Source organism: Mesoplodon densirostris, chromosome 2 (genome assembly GCF_025265405.1).
Source record: "Mesoplodon densirostris isolate mMesDen1 chromosome 2, mMesDen1 primary haplotype, whole genome shotgun sequence".
Taxonomy (NCBI): domain Eukaryota; kingdom Metazoa; phylum Chordata; class Mammalia; order Artiodactyla; family Ziphiidae; genus Mesoplodon; species Mesoplodon densirostris.
The window spans coordinates 864,930-879,406 of record NC_082662.1 but is presented as its reverse complement, the minus strand read 5'-3'; the positions used below and the strand labels follow the sequence as shown (position 1 = coordinate 879,406).

At 63.7% G+C, this 14,477-nt stretch overlaps 3 protein-coding genes across 3 annotated transcripts in view; 2 read left to right on the top strand and 1 right to left on the bottom strand.

Annotated features, from left to right (window-relative positions):
• Window positions 1–8,619, top strand: part of CFAP74 (cilia and flagella associated protein 74) — a 75,867-nt gene extending 67,248 nt beyond the window's left edge. The window contains 14 exon segments of the mRNA XM_060079318.1: window positions 1,899–2,175; window positions 3,256–3,354; window positions 4,122–4,261; window positions 4,912–5,046; window positions 5,203–5,312; window positions 5,441–5,496; window positions 5,606–5,725; window positions 5,983–6,138; window positions 6,807–6,933; window positions 7,060–7,214; window positions 7,469–7,605; window positions 7,817–7,973; window positions 8,187–8,321; window positions 8,518–8,619. Coding sequence (XP_059935301.1) covers window positions 1,899–2,175; window positions 3,256–3,354; window positions 4,122–4,261; window positions 4,912–5,046; window positions 5,203–5,312; window positions 5,441–5,496; window positions 5,606–5,725; window positions 5,983–6,138; window positions 6,807–6,933; window positions 7,060–7,214; window positions 7,469–7,605; window positions 7,817–7,973; window positions 8,187–8,321; window positions 8,518–8,619 — 1,906 coding nt within the window.
• A 3,224-nt stretch (window positions 8,620–11,843) lies between these two features.
• Window positions 11,844–12,787, top strand: TMEM52 (transmembrane protein 52). Its single transcript, XM_060079309.1, has 2 exons — window positions 11,844–12,309; window positions 12,419–12,787. The coding sequence occupies exons 1-2, from the start codon at window positions 11,844–11,846 to the stop codon at window positions 12,595–12,597; spliced, it is 645 nt and encodes a 214-aa protein (XP_059935292.1). The 3' UTR covers window positions 12,598–12,787.
• Window positions 12,788–13,516: 729 nt separating this feature from the next.
• Window positions 13,517–14,477, bottom strand: CALML6 (calmodulin like 6). The gene is given in 5 exon segments (XM_060079294.1): window positions 13,517–13,563; window positions 13,638–13,738; window positions 13,815–13,959; window positions 14,062–14,431; window positions 14,433–14,477. Coding segments are annotated over 5 exon segments (708 nt in total).

Here is a 14,477-nt window from a genome sequence, read left to right as displayed (position 1 = left end):
TTCCAGAGAACAGGAGATGATGGGAAATCTTGCTGCCCTCAGCCCAGTGCTGCTGCTGCTGCTGCTGATGTTAATGATGATGATGATGAAGATAATGATGATGATGGAGATGGAAGTGGTGATGACAGCGATGTTGATAATGATGATGATGGTGATGATGATGGTGATGGTGATGATGATGATGGTGGTGACGGTGATGATGGTGATGGTGACGATGATGATGATGGGGATGAAGGTGATGATGGTGATGACATTCCGGAGGTCAGCCACACCCCCAGAGCAGGGCTGATTGTCCCCTTGGCCTGGCCCCTGTGACGGGCACCAGCTGCCTGTGTGACCAGATAAAAGAAGCTGGAGGCTCGCACGCAGCTAAGCAGGGAGGCCAGGCATGTTGCATGTCTGCCTCTGAGGTCAGGAGAACATTCCCCACACGCTGATGGATTCATCTCACCTCGGTGGTTTTTGAGGGGGAGAGAAACATGTATAGCGTGCACGGAGATAAAAGCATTTTCTCAGCAAACGTGGCACTGGGTGTCCTGGGTGAACCCACTGCCTGCAGGTCACAGCAGCTGCCTGGGCCTGGGTGACGAGACCTGACGGTCTTTCCCTGCAGCAAAGTGGAGCAGGACCTGAGAGAGCCACGGGGGGCTCCTCAGAGGGACATCGGAATACGCATGGTCACAAGAATGGAAAGGAAGAGGCTGGAGGGGACTTGGGTGGGCCCCCCACCCCCAGTTCCCAGGTCAACGGAGCAAGGCCACAGGCCACGTCCCTCACAGGCGCTTGAACCAGCCGGGAAACAGCTCCATCACCTTCCTGAAGTGACTCCAAGCAGCTCTTACTTTTTATATGTAATGATTATCACATTCCATACATTTGTGTTTTTTCAACTAATTAATTTCTAACAATAACCTCAATGACATCTCCACCCAGAAGGAATTCTTTTAACATTTAGAGCCTGTGGTCACAGGACACAAAAATATACATTGAAATATTTCAACCTATGAACACATTTTTGTTACGGACAAGTATGACAGGGCCATCGACATCACCTCATAAAGCATTAAAACATATGTAATTAGGATAAAATCCAATGGCACGAGTACAATGGAAATAGGAGTTCAAAGAAACATGGAATGTAAATTTTCCACTGGTTAAAATCCCAAATATATGTTCTTTTTTTTAAAAAACGGATGCTGGCAAGAATCAATTCACGGGGTCTCCCTGGTGGCGCAGTGGTTGGGAATCCGCCTGCCAATGCAGGGGACACGGGTTCAAGCCCTGGTCCTGGAAGATCCCACATGCTGCGGAGTAACTAAGCCCGTGCAACACAACTACTGAGCCTGTGCTCTAGAGCCCGTGCTCTGCAACAAGAGAAGCCACCACAATGAGAAGCCCATGCAGCACAACTGAAGAGTAGCCCCCGCTCGCCGAAAGTAGAGAAAGCTGCATGCAGCAACGAAGACCCAACGCAACCAAAAAAAAAAAAAAGAATCAATTCACTATGGTATATAGATTCCCATGTTTATATTTAAAGAGTAATTTATCAGGTTTTTAAAAACATTTATTTATTTGGCTGTGCCGGGTCTTAGCTGCGGCATGCAGGATCTTTAGTTGCAACATGTGGGATCTAGTTCCCTGACCAGGGATCAAACCCAGGCCCCCTGCATTGGGAGTGCAGAGTCTTACCCACTGGGCCACCAGGGAAGTTCCCTATCAGTTTTATTTTTTAAATGTCAGTGAATATTTAAGGAAATAAGCCAGAAATTACCTGCTTTGCAACTGTTTAAACTTGTGATTAAAATTTTAACTATCTAATTAAAATGTGCACAGGGGCACAAAGTATTTTCAAAATTTACTAAAATTTTGAGCTGAGCTGCCCACGCTGTCATTTCTAGGTGCTTCAAGCTGACGTGCCGGGCTGTGGTTGTCCACCCGCTCCTGGAGCTGTCCCACTACCAGGTCAAGTTTGCGGCCACCTCCTTGTACGACACGTCGGTGGCCACCCTGTACGTCATCAACTCCCGCCTGAGCGTGAACCCGCCGACGCCCTCGGTACCCCGCATCGGCTTGGAGGACGCATCCCCCGTGGGGCCCACATCTTTCGAGTTCCTGCTGCCCCCAGACTCCCCCATCACTATCTCACCCTCGGTGGGCACCGTGTGGCCAGGAAAGGTGGGTGTGGGCCCCACGGGTGGGCCGGGGCGGGGCCAGCCCAGGGGGCCGGTCTCTACTCTCCCTGGACCGCAACGATTCAACCAGACAGCAGACGTGGAGATCAACCTGGATGCTTATCAGACCCAAGCAGGCCACGGTGCCCTCCGCCCAGCCCGACTTGGCCCCAGAGGTGGGGCACCCACGGGCAGCTGACCCCACAGGCCCCTGGCTGGAGGCTCCAGCAGCTCAGGCTGAGGGAGGGTGTGCAGCCTGTGCATCTCACAGCAGATGGGCACAGAGGCCACACAGCACCTGGTCACCAGGAGCACAGGGTGCCTGTCCACTGGCTGATTGGCGAAAGGTTTCCCCACCACTGCTTTTGCTGATAAAGCAGAAAGAGCCTGGGCCTGGAGGCAGAGGCTCCCTGGGGCCATCACAGCCTCTCTGAGCTGAATTCCTTACCTTCAAGGGTCAGGGGTGACAGCCACTGTGAGGGGACTCAGTGGGGAGGGGCACATGCAGGTCCTGGACGCTGGCAGCATTTCAGTAAGTGAGTATTGAAATGCATTTTATTAAACTTAGCAAATTCAGCTTAAGTCATGGTTTTCCTCTCCAAGGGGGTTACTGCAGCCGTTACCCACCCCTGCTCCCTTGCTGCGCTGAGCACGGGGCAGGCCGTGGTGAGTGAACCCCCTTTGGGACCCGGGGCCGTCCCAGGGGGTGGACTGCAAGGTGGATGTGCTTCAGAAAGGGGGACAGGTGAGGGTGCAGGGACTCACCCCCAAGTCTCAGTGGCTGAACACAAACGTCCCCTTCTCACTCATGCCCCGTGGGCAGTGGGCTGGTCCATCACAGGACACACACCCCCGCATGGTGAGAGGGGCTTGGTGATCATGTCTGCAGCCACCCCAACTTCCAGGGACAGAGGTCAGGAAGGACCTTCCAGAAGGGCTCGTCTAAGCTGAGACCCCAAAGAAGAGATGGGGGATCACCCCAGGATGTCCAAGAGCATGACCAGGGGATCCTGGCGGCGGCGGCATCAGGGTGCTGGGGGGCACCCACAGGGGCCCCTCTGCCCTCCGGCCTCTCTCTCCACAGAGCTGCCTGGTCCGGGTGGCCTTCCGGCCCGTGCTGCCCAGCAAGCTGATCCACCAGGAAGCCTTACAGGCCCTGACCAAAGAAGCTGAGGCCAAATTGGTACATGGTTGGGGGAGGGCGGAGCCTGGGGGTGTGCTGCCCACTGTGCACCAGGCTGCTGCACAAAGCCTTGAGAACAAACCCCACCGGCCTTGAGGCTGGGGGGCCGGGGGGTCAGGAGCCCTGGGCAGACTTTTCTGGAGCCTTGTGTGTGTGGAACTGTTTCAAGAGGTTAACACTTTTTCTTGGCAAGGCTCCTCCCTCCCCTCTTGAAAGCATCGCTAGGCGAGGTGGATCCCCAGACGGTGGTCCCAGGAGGGTGGGCCAGGCCCCTCTGCACTGGTTAGCAGGGGGCTTGCCCTTACAATGGAGGGGGAACAGATGAACCTCAAAGGGGCCTGTGAATCCTAGCAAGTTCAGGCCTGGAGAGGCAGCCACCACCAGGCTCCTGCCAGGAAAGGACGTCCAACAGAGCTGGGCAGTCACAGCCCAGGACCTGCCTGCTGCTGCCGTGGGGACACAGAGAGCCTCGCGACTCCCCACGGCCTCTGGCTCCTGAAGGGGCAGGGCCTGCAGCCTGCCGGCAGGGCAGTGAGGCTGGGGGCAGGGCACAGGGACCAGGACCCCCAGTTCGGCCAGCCCTCCACCCTGCCCCGCCCCGGGCCTCGGTCTCCCCGATGGTAAAGACAGACATTGGGGTCTCCGCACCTGCCGATGGTGTCCCCCAGGGAGCCGCTTGGAGTTTGGGCCCCTGGGCTCCTGCCCTGGGTGGTCTGCCGGGAGGAGAGTCCCCGGGGCAGCCCCACAGTTGGCCTCCCGCCTCGCAGTCCCAAAAGGACACGGCCACCCAGAGGAAGGACCAGCGGAGACAGTCCTTCTCTATGCTGCGGCTGCAGAACCGAGACCGGCTGTTCCAGGCCTCTGCCTCCCAGACCCTGGAGCTGCAGAACGAGGACCTCACGCCCAGGTGGGCCCGTGAGAAGGCTGCCCCCCACAGAGACTTCCTCCACCTGGAGCCGAGCTGTTTTGAGCCTTGTGACTGGAAGGCCGGGGTGGGGCTGGCTTCAGGTACAGCTGGAACCAGGAGCTGCCTTGAGTCCCCTCAGGCTCTGCCTTCCTGGGCACCTGCTCACCTCCTTCCCCTGGGGCCCTGGGGCCCAGGGTCCCTGTGAACAACCTCAGGCCAGGGGCTGGGGAGATGCTGAACCCCTGACTCCCATGTTCCCAGCTCAGCAACCCCAGCCTCCCCAGCTACCAAACGAGCTCCAGAGAACTCCAATGGGCTTGAGCCACTTGCCAGCCCTGGACCCTTGCCTGTGGCTCCAGGAACATGGCTCTCTGGTTAGGTGCCTGACCAGACCCTAGGGGAGGGGGGAGGCCGCCACAGCAACCAGGGAAGGGGTGAGAAAACCAGCTGGTCAGACAAAACTGGGACAGCCACAGCCTGGGCCACAACGTGGCCCCCCAAGGCTGCCACCCCATACCCTCTGGCCCAGGGCCCTGGGGAGCAGGCATGGCCTTATGGACCCCTCCATGGAAGGCAGCGCGGGGCCCCTTGGGCCGCTGGGGGCAGCCTAGGGACAGGGGTGTGAGAGCACCTTGCCGGTTCCACTGCAGCTCCCAGGAGTACCAGGCTGCGCGGGCCACCCTGACCAGATCTTTCCAGGGGAAGTTTGACAAGTTCGTGGTCCCCTGTGTTGTTGCCAGTGGTGACACCAAAGACAGGAAGGGGACGGAACCCCTGCGCTTCAGGTGCGGTGCTCTGGGCAGGGTGGGGCGTGGTCGGCCAAGAAGTCACTGTGCCCGCTCTGCAACGCCCCAGATCTGGGCGGGGCCAGCATGGGGTCAGGCTGAGAGGGCAGGGCATGCGGCGCCCACTCGGCCCTCAGCAGCTACCCGCCATCTCAGCCCCCACAACACCGTGTACCTGGAGCTGTGGTGTCCAGCGGTAGCACCATCTGTTGTGGTGACGTCCGACAAAGGCAAGACCACCGCTGACTTCGGCGACATCGCTGTAGGTGTGTTCTGATCGGGCCCAGCCCCCCACGGCCAGCCCCCACCCATAGGGACCCAGGCACCCCATTGCCGCCTGGGCTCCCATGCCCCACCCCCGGGCCCGGGCAGTGACCCGGCTCCCCCATTTCAGGACAACGCGGCATAAAGAAGGTCTCCATCCAGAACATCTCCCCCGAGGGTCTCGACGTATCCTTGTCCACACCTGGCCCAGGCGGCCTGCTGCAGGGGGACGAGGACGTCTGGTGAAGGGCTGCGGCCCCGTGCTTGTCACCCGTCCTTGACACTGGGCCGTCAGCTGGAGTACTCCGTGCTGAACCCCAGCGGCCCCTTTGTCCTGCTGAAACCCGTCAGCAAGCTGGCGTCTGGAGAGACCCGGGCCCTGCAGCTGTCCTTCTCCCCCCGTGAGAGCATCCTGGTGAGTCCTAGGCCCACCCTGAGCCGGGCTGCAGCCCTGGGGCTCCACGGCCCCATTCTCCACTCTGCACACCCGCCAAGTGCCCAGGCCCGGGGAGCCGCTGGCCCTCCGGGACCCTGGCCTCGCTGGAAGGAGAAGGCCAGGGAGCTCCAAGCCACCTTAGGTCCCGACGCCCCGACCCAGCTGCTCCGAGACGGAGCCCCCACACCTGCCTCTGACACGTGTCTGCTCCACGCTAAGGAACGTGGTCTCCCCAGGCCCAGGAAATGCTGGAGGTCATCACCAAGAGAGGCACGCTCTCCCTGGCCCTCGTGGGCACAGGCGTGGCGTCCGTGACCACGTGCTCCATTGAAGGAGGCGTCCTCAATATGGGCTACACGATGGCCGGAGAATCCACCTCCGCGGGCTTCAAGGTGGGGACATGGCGCCTGCCCCGCCTCCTGGGAGGGGTCGTGCCCCAGGAAGGGGTCAGCCCTGCCTTGGTCAGGGAGCCAGTGCGGGTGCAGGCCGCTCCCACCCCACCCCCCGGCAGCGGTCACCTCCACGGCCCTCTCTAGCAGGAGAAGCTGAGGGTGCACACCCTCGTCCCCCACCTCCCCGGTGCCTCTGCTGCCCGGGCCTCCTGCCTCACGGCCTTTGCGTGGGCTGCCCCACCTGGGCTCGGGGGGCGCTCAGCTCAGGCACAGCCCAGGGCAGGGGCCGTGTGGGCTCCCCAGCCGGGGCAGGAAGGCACGCCTGGCTCTTACTGCTCCCCCAGTGTCTGAGGGACATGCCAACCTTAGGATGAAGCCACCCACAGGACACCTGCTTCCTTGCCCGGTTTAGTCCAGGTGCTGACAGCAGAGCCCGGGCCAGGGATTCCAGGAAATGTTTTATGGGGGGATGGGGTGCTCTCAGGGGAAGAGGGTGAGGGCGGAGAAGAACCCCGGGCAGGGATGCTGCTCCGGCCGAAGGCCAGCCTGAGCCTGACCGCCCAGGGTGTGGCCCAGCGGCAGCGCAGGGAGCTGAGACCTGGTTGCAGCAGCCTGTCCATCGGTTGGCCAGTCCAGCTGGTCCAGTGACTGAGCCCTGCTCCTTGCAGCTGCAGAACAATTCCCCGCTGCCCATCAAGTTCTCCGTGCAGCTGGACAGCCTCTCCACCAGGAGCGGAGACCAGCACGGGCTGCCGCAGTTCCTGGCCTCCCCGGCCCAGAGGACGGAAGTCGTGGGTGAGCTTGGCCGGCTGGGGTGGTGACCGCTGCTGGCGGGGGACTGTGTGGGGCGTGGGGGCGCGGGGTTGGGGGGCGCTGGGCGCTGCAGGGGGAGCCGGACTTGCCAGGCCGCCCTGCCCCCAGGCACTCAGAACTACAGCGGCCAGAGTGTGTTCAGCGTGGTCCCGGTGCAGGGCGTTATGGAGCCGGGCAGGGCGCAGGACTTCACCGTGACCTTCAGCCCGGACCATGAGAGCCTGTACTTCTCTGACCGGCTTCAGGTCGTGCTCTTCGAAAAGGTGCAGCTCCAGGAGCCCAGCCTGGACCCCTGCTCCTGGCCCAACCCGCCCGCATCCGCGTGTCTGAGGCCCTCGCCCTCCCCCGAACAGCCCCACATTGGAGGCCTGTTGCCTGGGGGCTCTGCATCAGGTTGGGGGTCATGAGGTGGAGAGACCAGAGTCCCGGGTCCCACAGGCCTGCACCCCAGCACTGCCCACTCCCGGAGCCCCATTCGCAGGGTCGCGGACCGAGTCTGCTGTGCTCCTGCCCCCAGAAAATCTCCCACCAGATCCTCCTGAAGGGCGCGGCCCGCGAGCACATGATGTTTGTGGAAGGCGGAGACCCCCTGGATGTGCCTGTGGAGTCCCTGACCGTGATCCCTGCCTTCCACCCCGAGCGCAGACAGGGTGAGCCCTCTGAAGTCCTGGGAGCCCCAGTAGGGGCAGGGCGGCAGTAGGAGGACCAGTCCTGCTCTGACCGCACCCTTGGCCCTGGGGGCCTGCATGTAGGGCCGGCATTTCTGGCCCATCCCCCAAAGCCAGCTATCCTCACCCAGCCCCGCCCACTATCCTTGCCTGACCCAGCTCCCCAACTCCCTTGGTGGTACCCCCACTGCCCTGAGCCCCCAGCCAGGCCCTCCCTCTCCAGAAGCTGAGGAGCTGAAGCCCATCCTGGTAACCCTGGTCTATGTCCAGTTGGACACGGACACGCCGGCCCCACCTGCCACCCGAGAACTGCAGGTGGGCTGCATCCGGACCACCCAGCTGTCCCCAAAGAAGGTGACCACAGCACTTCCCTGGCCTGCCTGGCACCTCTGCATCCACCACTGCCTGGGCAACCCAGGCTCCTCCTGGCCTTGCCCCCCGATAGGTGTGGGGTGGGCAGCCTGCTGGTCAGGGCTGAGAGGGCAGGTGCTGGGCTCCCTCATCCCCAGTCCCGCTGCCTCCCGGGAGCTGTGCCCGCCCACCTGCTGACAGCACCAATGCCTGCAGACTGTCGAGTTCAGCCTGGACAGCATCGCGTCCCTGCAGCACAAGGGCTTCACCATCGAGCCCTCCAAGGGCTTTGTGGAGCACGGCCAGACCAAGACCATCAGCATCTCCTGGATGCCACCCATCGACTTTGATGTAGGTGCCTTGGACGGCGGCCAGGGAGCCTTCGAAAGCCACAGGCTGGGCAGGATGACAGCCCTGCCCCCACCCAGGGAGGGGACTGCAGGGGGGCCCTGGGTGGGTGAGGTGGGCAGCGCCACGGCCAGAAAACATCTGTCCGCTGTGCCAGCTGACTGAGGGTCCCCCTCCTTCCCCGCCTCTCCCCTTCCAGCCGGACCACCCACTCATGGTGTCAGCCCTGCTGCAGCTCAGGGGGGACGTGAAGGAGACCTACAAGGTCCTCTTAGTAGCACAGGTGGTGACCGGCCCCTGAGGCCACAGGAGTCTCTCCACGGAGCCCCCTCGGATCTTCCTGCCACATTCAAAGCCCTCCCCCGGTCTGTGGAACCAGCAGAGCCACCCAGGGGCCTGGGACCTGGACATCCCTGCTGGGCAGCTTCAAAAGGTTGGCCCCCTGCATGGCCCCATGGCCGGGGCACCCCAGCTCCACAGGCATGGCCACCTCCTGCTGCCCTGTCTCCAGTGAGTCCAGGGCCAAGAGCTCCTGTCCCAGCCCCACACTCAGAACCGGCAATGAGGCCAGTCCTGACCACAACCTGCTCCCAGCCTGAACCCCTCGGAGCCCCCAGCCCCACCAGCACCCGCCCAGCCTTTCAAGGTCCTGGTGGGGGGAAGAGCTGCACCCGCCGACCTGTCAATAAACCCTGTGTGAACCTGTGCATCCAGGCCTGCAGTGTGGGCCGCGGTGAGCCCTGCGGTGAGCTGTGAAGGAGAGATGGGGACACAGGCCCAGGGGGGCAGCCCCTGCCCCCACCCTCCCTCACAAGTCAGTCCATAAAACAGTGAACTCGGCCTGGAAGACTGAGCCCTGGGGGAACAGCTGTGTGTGTGTTGGGGGGGGTGGCTTGCTGCGGGGCTGGAGTTGAGACCAGCCCACACCCAGAGAGGCCGGTGGGGAGGGAGGGGGCCAGCAGGCTCCAAAGCCCAGGTGGCCCCTTAGGCCCCCCTGCTCCTCCCAAGTTCCAGGGTCCCTGATGCCCCCAAGCGAGGAGCGAGGAGCAAATGTCGGGGACACGCCCTCACTGTGTGCTCCCTCACAGCCCAGCCAGGGTCTGGGGACACCCAGCCCAGGAGTTTGGTTTTCCGCTTTTCTGAAGTGAGTCCGGGCTCAGCCTTCTGGGTCCTGACCAGCTCTTCAAGGGAGAAGCCCCCCAACTCCCAGCCCATGAGACCCTGTTGGGAGCTCAGAATAGTGCCTGCACCCAACCCCTGCCTTCTGGAGAGTGGCAGGTTAGACACTGTCCCCACAGAGCCCACCCATCTGGGCCCCCTGTGTACACCCCAGCCCGCCCAGCCCGCCCACGCCACCCCCGTGCCTGCCCCCAGGCGAACACTCGCAGCCTTCCCTGGCAGGAGTGGAGGGCAAGGTGCATCCTGGGAATTTCCTGGGCACAGGCTTCAGGACACCAGTCTGGAGCCCTCACCCCACTTCCTCGGTGCCCTTGGTGCCTGGAAGTCTGCCATCTCCCTAACCTTGAGCCAGTGACGGTGGCCACAGAGCAGCATTTTGCAGGACTTCAGTCTGGTGGGCAGACCCAGGTCCTTTCCTAACCCTCACAGGGGCTGCTCTCTCACTAGGTGAGAACAGAAGCCAGGGTCCTGCAGCCCAGGCCAGGCCCCAGAAGGAGGTCCTCCCTGGAGAGCACGACCCCTGCCTCCCCCTCAGGCTGGCCCATGGGAGGGGCAGGCCACTCTCCTCTAAACCCTGGCCTGGCTCTCAGGGTTTAGAACCAGCGGGCCCTGGTCCTCACTGCCCAAGGCCCTGCCTGCACTCCTGCCTGCTGGCTGGACCAGTGCCCATCCTCCTCCTTCCCACTCCTGAGCCAGGCCTCCAAAGCAGAATGGAGGCAAAGGGTGGCCAGGAGCCAAGCTCAGCCAGCCTGGCTGGAGCAGGGTGGGCAGGAGGGGCCCTGGGGGCCATAGTACAGCCTGGAGGTGCTGGACAGCTGCAGGACAGAGGCAGGACAGAGATCATGGAGCAGGTACCTGGCAGATCCAGGCATGAGAGAGCCAAGCCGAGGAGGCCCTGCCCTCAAGGAGCTGCAGTCACTTCCCCTCCAGTGGGGAGATGCTTGTGGAGTACGTCCTGAGTGCAATGAAGAAAAACACGGCAGGGTAGCTTCTCCTCCCACCCTCCCCAGATAAGGCACGCCACCCTGCACCTTGCCGTGCTGACCACCTCCCTTAGCCTGAGCGCCGGATGGCGGAGCGGAAGGCAGAGGTCAGCGAGCGCCCGCAGCGAGCATGCACACTAAATGTAGTTGAACAGCGCGCTAGGAACGCCCCAGCGTCTTGACTGCTGCAACCCTTACCTTGAGCACGGGGGTGTGTGCGAGGCGTGGCCACGTGTGTCCTGGCCGCCACCCTCCGAGGCCACACCCTGTGCAGACCGGGCCACAGCTGTTCAGGGTGCGCTCCGGTCCACCCCAAGCCCGACTGCAAGAAGCCAACGGGGCGAGACCGCCCCCCACCCCGCGATCCTAGGCTGAGGAAACACAGACAAGACGGACCTGCTGGGAGGGCCAAAAGGTGGGGCTTGTGGGCGGGGCTTGTGTGGGCGGGGCCCTGGAGCGGGGGAATCTAGGGCCTGCCCAGAGCCTGCGGGGTCGGGGCCGCTAAAGGGCGCGGCTAACCTTGGGCGGAGGGTAGGGGCGCGGCACGTGGGCGTGGCCACAGGGCGAGCCCTCCAATGGACGCGGTCTCAGGGGGCGGGGTTGGCGCTGGGAGCGGCCTAGGGGCGGGGCCTCCATAAGGCCTCGAGGCTAGTGGGCTCGCGCTTCCCGTCGGAGCTGAGCATGTTCGCTGGCGCCCTAGGTGACCGCGGGCTCCTGCTGCTGCCACCTCTCCTGCCGCTGCCGCAGGTGGGTCGCGGGGCGCTCGGCTCGTGCACCGCGGGGCGGGTCTGCGCTCGGCGCGCCCTGGCCCGGGCTCACCCCTGTCCCCACAGGTGGCGCTGGGCTTCGCGGAAGGCAGCTGCGACCCCTCGGATCAGTAAGTGGTGCGGGGGAGGGAGGGAGCTGGGGCCTGGCCCCACCCTGGGGGAGGCTCGGGCGGGGCGGTCGGCCGGGTCCTGCCTCGCCTGCTCCAGGTGCCCCCGTCCCCGCAGGTGCCCGCCCCAGGCCCGCTGGACCAGCCTGTGGCACGTGGGGTAAGTGGAGGCCGCGGCGCGCAGCCGGGTGCGACGGTTCTCCCCCGGGCCAGGCCCACCAGAACCCCACCCCGCCTGGCTCCACGGCCGAGGAGTCGCCAGCACTGTCCCCCTCCTGGGCCGCTGGTGGGAAGGCGCTGGGGCCCTCAGAGCCTGGCATGCCGACACCAGCCTCCTCCCCCAGCACCAGGGGCGACCTCCTGCGTGGGTCCTGCCTGAGTCCCCCATGGCTAGGGACACCCCCGGGGCCCTTGGCAGGACTTCCCTTGGAGCCTGCTTGCCCACCTCCCACTCCCTCGCTCCCCGCCCTGTGGGAGGCCCCTGTGAACATGGTCATTGGTCTGGGCACAGGACTGTGCAGTCGGTCTGGGACAGCGTGTCCTGGGAGTAAGCCCAAGGCCAGTTGTGGCCAGCCCTGGAGAGACAGCCAGAGCAGGCCAGCAGCAGGAGGCCAGGCCGGGCCGGCAGGAGGTCTGCGGCCTGGAGAGAGAGTCCCTGGTTGTCTTTTACCCTATCCATCGCCTTGTCTTGGGCAACCGAGCTGTGACTGCCCCCAGGGAGCAGGCGGCCAGCGGCCGGGGGTCGGTCCAGTGGCAGATCTCGCCCCCCCAACCAGGCTTCTCCTGCTCGCTGTCCTCCTGCTGCTGCTGTGTGGGGCCACGGCCAGCTGTGTCCGGTTCTGTTGTCTCCGGAAGCGGGCACACGCCCAGCCACACCTGCCATCAGCACCTGAGCCCTGCGACCTGACAGCCATCCCCGCGGACAGCGACAGCCCCATGCACAGCACTGTGTCATGTGAGTGCCAGCAGACCTCGCCCGGCGGCCCACCTGCCTGAAGGGGCGGCAGGGGACTGGTGAGGGCCAGAGCCACCCGTCCCCACAAACCCATTCTGGTTCCCTGCAGCCTACAGCTCTGTGCAGTACCCGCTGGGCACGCGGCTGCCCCTGCCCTTTGGGGAGCTGGACCTGGACTCTGTGACCCCTCCTGCCTACAGCCTGTATGCCCCTGAGCTGCCGCCCTCCTACGATGAGGCCGTCAAGATGGCTAAAACCAGACAGGAAGAGCCACCCCCCTCCCAGTAGCCCAGCCCCCTACCTGAGGCCTCATGCCTAGAGACCCCTCCAGGGCCCCAGGAGTGGGGCCGCAATGCCCAACACCCCTGGCTGTAGCCCTGGTGCCCCGCGGAGGGGGCAGGAAAGCTCTCCTGAGCCTTCCGATGCCACCGGCCGCTCTGTCCTCACAGGGGACTGTGCAAGGGCACCCCAGCCCACCCTCACCATCCTTCCCTCCCGGGAAGGCCAGCCGTCCGGCACATTGCTGCAGCCCTGGCCTCGTTGCTATGTAACGCTGGGCATCTGAGCCAGCCAGCCCTGTGTTGGACACACACACACACACACACACACACACACACACACACACACACACACACACGCACGCACGCACGCACGCACGCACGCACGCACGCACGCACGCTGCTACGTTCAGCCCTGGCCCCTGGCCCAGGCCCAGCAGGCCCTCAGCCCAGATGAGGCCCCACAGACCTAAGCCTCAAGGCTGAGGGCCTGCTGTGATGTCTACAGCTTTTTGGAGAGAGAGTGAATAAAGTTTCTATCTAAGTGATCTCCATATGGAGGAAAGAGCTCCGGGAGGGGCCCTCGGGCAGCCGCCTCCCAGGGCAGGCAGGCAGTGTGAGTACGTGGTCCTCAACCTATGCCCAGCCTGGCCTTCCGGCTGGTGTCCGGAGCCCAGAGCTGGGCTGTAGGCAGTGTCAGGTGTCCCACAGAAGTGATGGCCCAAGTGTGATGAGCAGCTCAGGAGAACCCTCTCCCTTCTCCAGACCCGCAGCTTTGCAGCCCCTTTTTCCAGCCTGGGGACAGTGAAGCACACACGAGTCTGGCTGGAGCGTTTATTGGCCACGGAGCTGGCGTGGGGTGGATGACAGGGTGGGCAGCAGGGTGATGGCAGCAGGCAACGGGCTTCCCACGGCCGCAGTGGCTGCTCCTACTGGACCAACTTGAAGGACTCCCCAGTCATCATGGCCACGAACTCTGAGAGCAGAGGGACAAGTCAGCAGCCTGGCCCGACCCGGCTGCGGGGCTCCCGGATCCCATTCCCCACTCACCCTCGTAGTCGATGGTCCCGTCCCCGTTCTTGTCGGCTTCCTTCATCATCTGCTCGGCCTCCAGCTCACTGAGGGGCTCGCCCGCATTCATGAGCACGTACCTGCAGGAGCCTGCCCTGAGCGGCAGCCAGCGGGCCCTCCCCCCGCCCCCGCCCCCGCGCCCGGCTCCGGCCCTACTTGAGCGTGTCCCAGTCAATGTAGCCCTTGCTCTCCTTGTCGAAGATGCGGAAGGCCGCCCTGAGCTCACTCTCCTGGTTCTGGGCCTTCTCCCAGTACACCCCCATCAGCGCCAGGAAGCTGTCGCAGTTGAAGAACCCTTTCTCTGCAGGGAGCAAGCGGCGGGCGCCCGAGTGAGGGCGGCGAGCCCCTCCCCACTCACACCCCGGTGGCGCCCCCCCACCCCCGCTTCCCCTGGCGGCCTCACTGTCTTTGTCCACATCCTTGGCCATGGAGGCCAGCTCGCTCTTGGTGGGGTTGATACCCAGCAGGCTCATGAGGCGCTCCAGCTCGTCCGTCTTCACCGCCCCGTTGCCCTCCTCGTCAAACATCTCAAAGACCCCCTTGTACTCCTCGATCTGCTCCGCTGTCAGGCGCTCCGTCTGTGGGGACACAGGCCCAGGCTTACCAGGGGCCCCTCCACCCCTCAGTCCGGGGGAGGCTGGAGGCCCCAGCCCAGAGCAGGCCTGAGGCCAGGCCGCACAGGGATGGGTCTTGAGGGGAGAGCAGGGCTCCGCGAGGTCACTCAGAGGGGACGGAGCTCGAGGCAGGGGCAGGCCAGCCATGTGAGAGTGCAGTAGGGGCAGCACTGGACAGCCAGTGAGGCCGGGGGAGGGACACCAT

Excerpts from the sequence above, each read along its gene's own strand:
- TMEM52 (XM_060079309.1), top strand. The coding sequence starts at position 11,844 with ATGGTCATTGGTCTGGGCACAGGACTGTGCAGTCGGTCTGGGACAGCG. Across the intron at positions 12,310-12,418 it reads CATGCACAGCACTGTGTCAT|CCTACAGCTCTGTGCAGTAC; the intron begins GTGAGTGCCAGC and ends GGTTCCCTGCAG.